At 40.9% G+C, this 1,760-nt stretch overlaps 1 protein-coding gene across 1 annotated transcript; it reads right to left on the reverse strand.

Annotated features, from left to right (window-relative positions):
* Positions 1-214: 214 nt before the first annotated feature.
* On the reverse strand, positions 215-1,069 carry LOC149257689 (ethylene-responsive transcription factor 5-like). Its single transcript, XM_089383196.1, has one exon. The coding sequence runs from the start codon at positions 1,067-1,069 to the stop codon at positions 215-217; it is 855 nt and encodes a 284-aa protein (XP_089239322.1).
* Between the last annotated feature and the right edge of the window lie 691 nt (positions 1,070-1,760).

The following is a 1,760-nucleotide window of genomic DNA, read 5'->3' on the forward strand; positions in this document are numbered from 1 at the left end:
TATATATGTTTATTTGGAACAGGGTGAGAAGGGCAATATTGCACTGTCCCAACTACCCGGGACAACAACGCGGTACATGCATTTTCAGAAGATTGTTAGATATTGCCACTTCAGTCTCATAATCATATTATTAATAAAATGATTAAATTTATCGACGCTATCATATTATTAATAAAATGATTAAATTTATCGACGCTCATCTATTGCCGGAGTTTCAGCTTCTGCTTCCATTTCCGTGCCTCCTACGACTGCAGTCCGTACCAGCGTCAGCCGTTTCTTCTTTGCCTCTCTTCCTCTTGTGCGCCATGTGACCTACGGCCGATTCATTTTCTGTACTGGAATTGTCCGTACCACCGTCAGCCGTTTCTTCTTTGCCTCTCTTCCTCTTGTGCGCCATGTGACCTACGGCCGATTCATTTTCTGTACTGGAATTGAGAGCGAGGGGGAAGTTAACGAGAGCCCTGGCTCCGCGCATCTTGAAGGCAGCGCGGTCATATGCGAGAGCAGCCTCTTCGGCGGTGATGAAAGTGCCGAGCCAAACTCTGGTCCCCTTCTTGGCAGGGTCTCTGATTTCAGCTGCGAATTTACCCCATGGCCGCTGCCTGACTCCTCTGTAGTGCCTGGCTCTGCTCATCTGCTTCATCTCTCCACTCTGCTCTTCCCGGGGCTGTGGCTTTACCTTCACATTTACGGCCTCTGCTCTTCTTATAACTGCGGATACAGAAGGAGGAGAAGAAAAGTGTTGTGTGACTTCATTGTGATTGTCTTCTGATGTGGATTCACAGCTGCAATTTTGGCACAAGCCGCTGGCGGTGGCGGTGGCAGTGGCAGTTGCGTGGATATACTCCCAGGTGGCGCTGGTGATGACTGCTGGCGAAATGGAGACTGAAGATGATGATGTGTAATTTTGTGATGGGTGATGATCCACTACATCTTCAATATCTAAATCGTCCTCCACATCATCCAGCAAATGGTGACGAATCAACTCCAACATATTGGTGCTTTCCCCTGCTCTAATCTCCATCGCGCTTTCTGGCCAATCTTCCCATTCAGATGGATTCATTTCCATTTCAATCGACTGTGAAGGAAGTGAGGAACATAAAGCACTGGTTTCCGTTTACAATTGGCGAAGTAATGGAGGGGATTATAAAGCAATCGTTTCCATTTCCATTTGTGGTAAATACAATGCATCATCCTGGCAAGTTGCCCACGCGTACTTTTTGAATGGACTTCAAGTTGAACCAACTGCGGCCGTCATCGTCACGGGGCCATTATTTTTGGTTGACTCTTTACACTGTAGTCGTCATCTAGTCAACGTTATGTACGTTATATAGCCACATAAGTATATTAGGAGGTGAATTTTGAGTTTTTGGGTACATGGTATTGATAAGTCATGGTTTTAGTTCAGTTTTGAGTTTTTGGGCACATGGTATTGATAAGCCATGGTTTTAGTTCATGATTTACAGATAAAATTATCTTAAAATGAAAATAAATGTTCATGGGTAGGAATCTTTGTTCCATGTTACATACTAAAATTTTTATAGTTAATAATAATAACAATAAAGTTATAATTTATTTAGTTTTTATGATTTTTGTAATTTTAGCAAAGTGAGATGTATTATAAAATAAATGTTTTGATGCTTATTATAAGCATCAAACAATAATAAACATCAAAACACTTCATCATACATCTCAAGTTGCTAAAATTAAAAAAAATTAACTAAATTATAATTTTAATTAAAATTATAATAATTATCATT

Source organism: Pinus tabuliformis, chromosome 6 (assembly GCF_031772625.1).
Source record: "Pinus tabuliformis cultivar Carrire ecotype Pingquan chromosome 6, CPIR1, whole genome shotgun sequence".
Taxonomy (NCBI): domain Eukaryota; kingdom Viridiplantae; phylum Streptophyta; class Pinopsida; order Pinales; family Pinaceae; genus Pinus; species Pinus tabuliformis.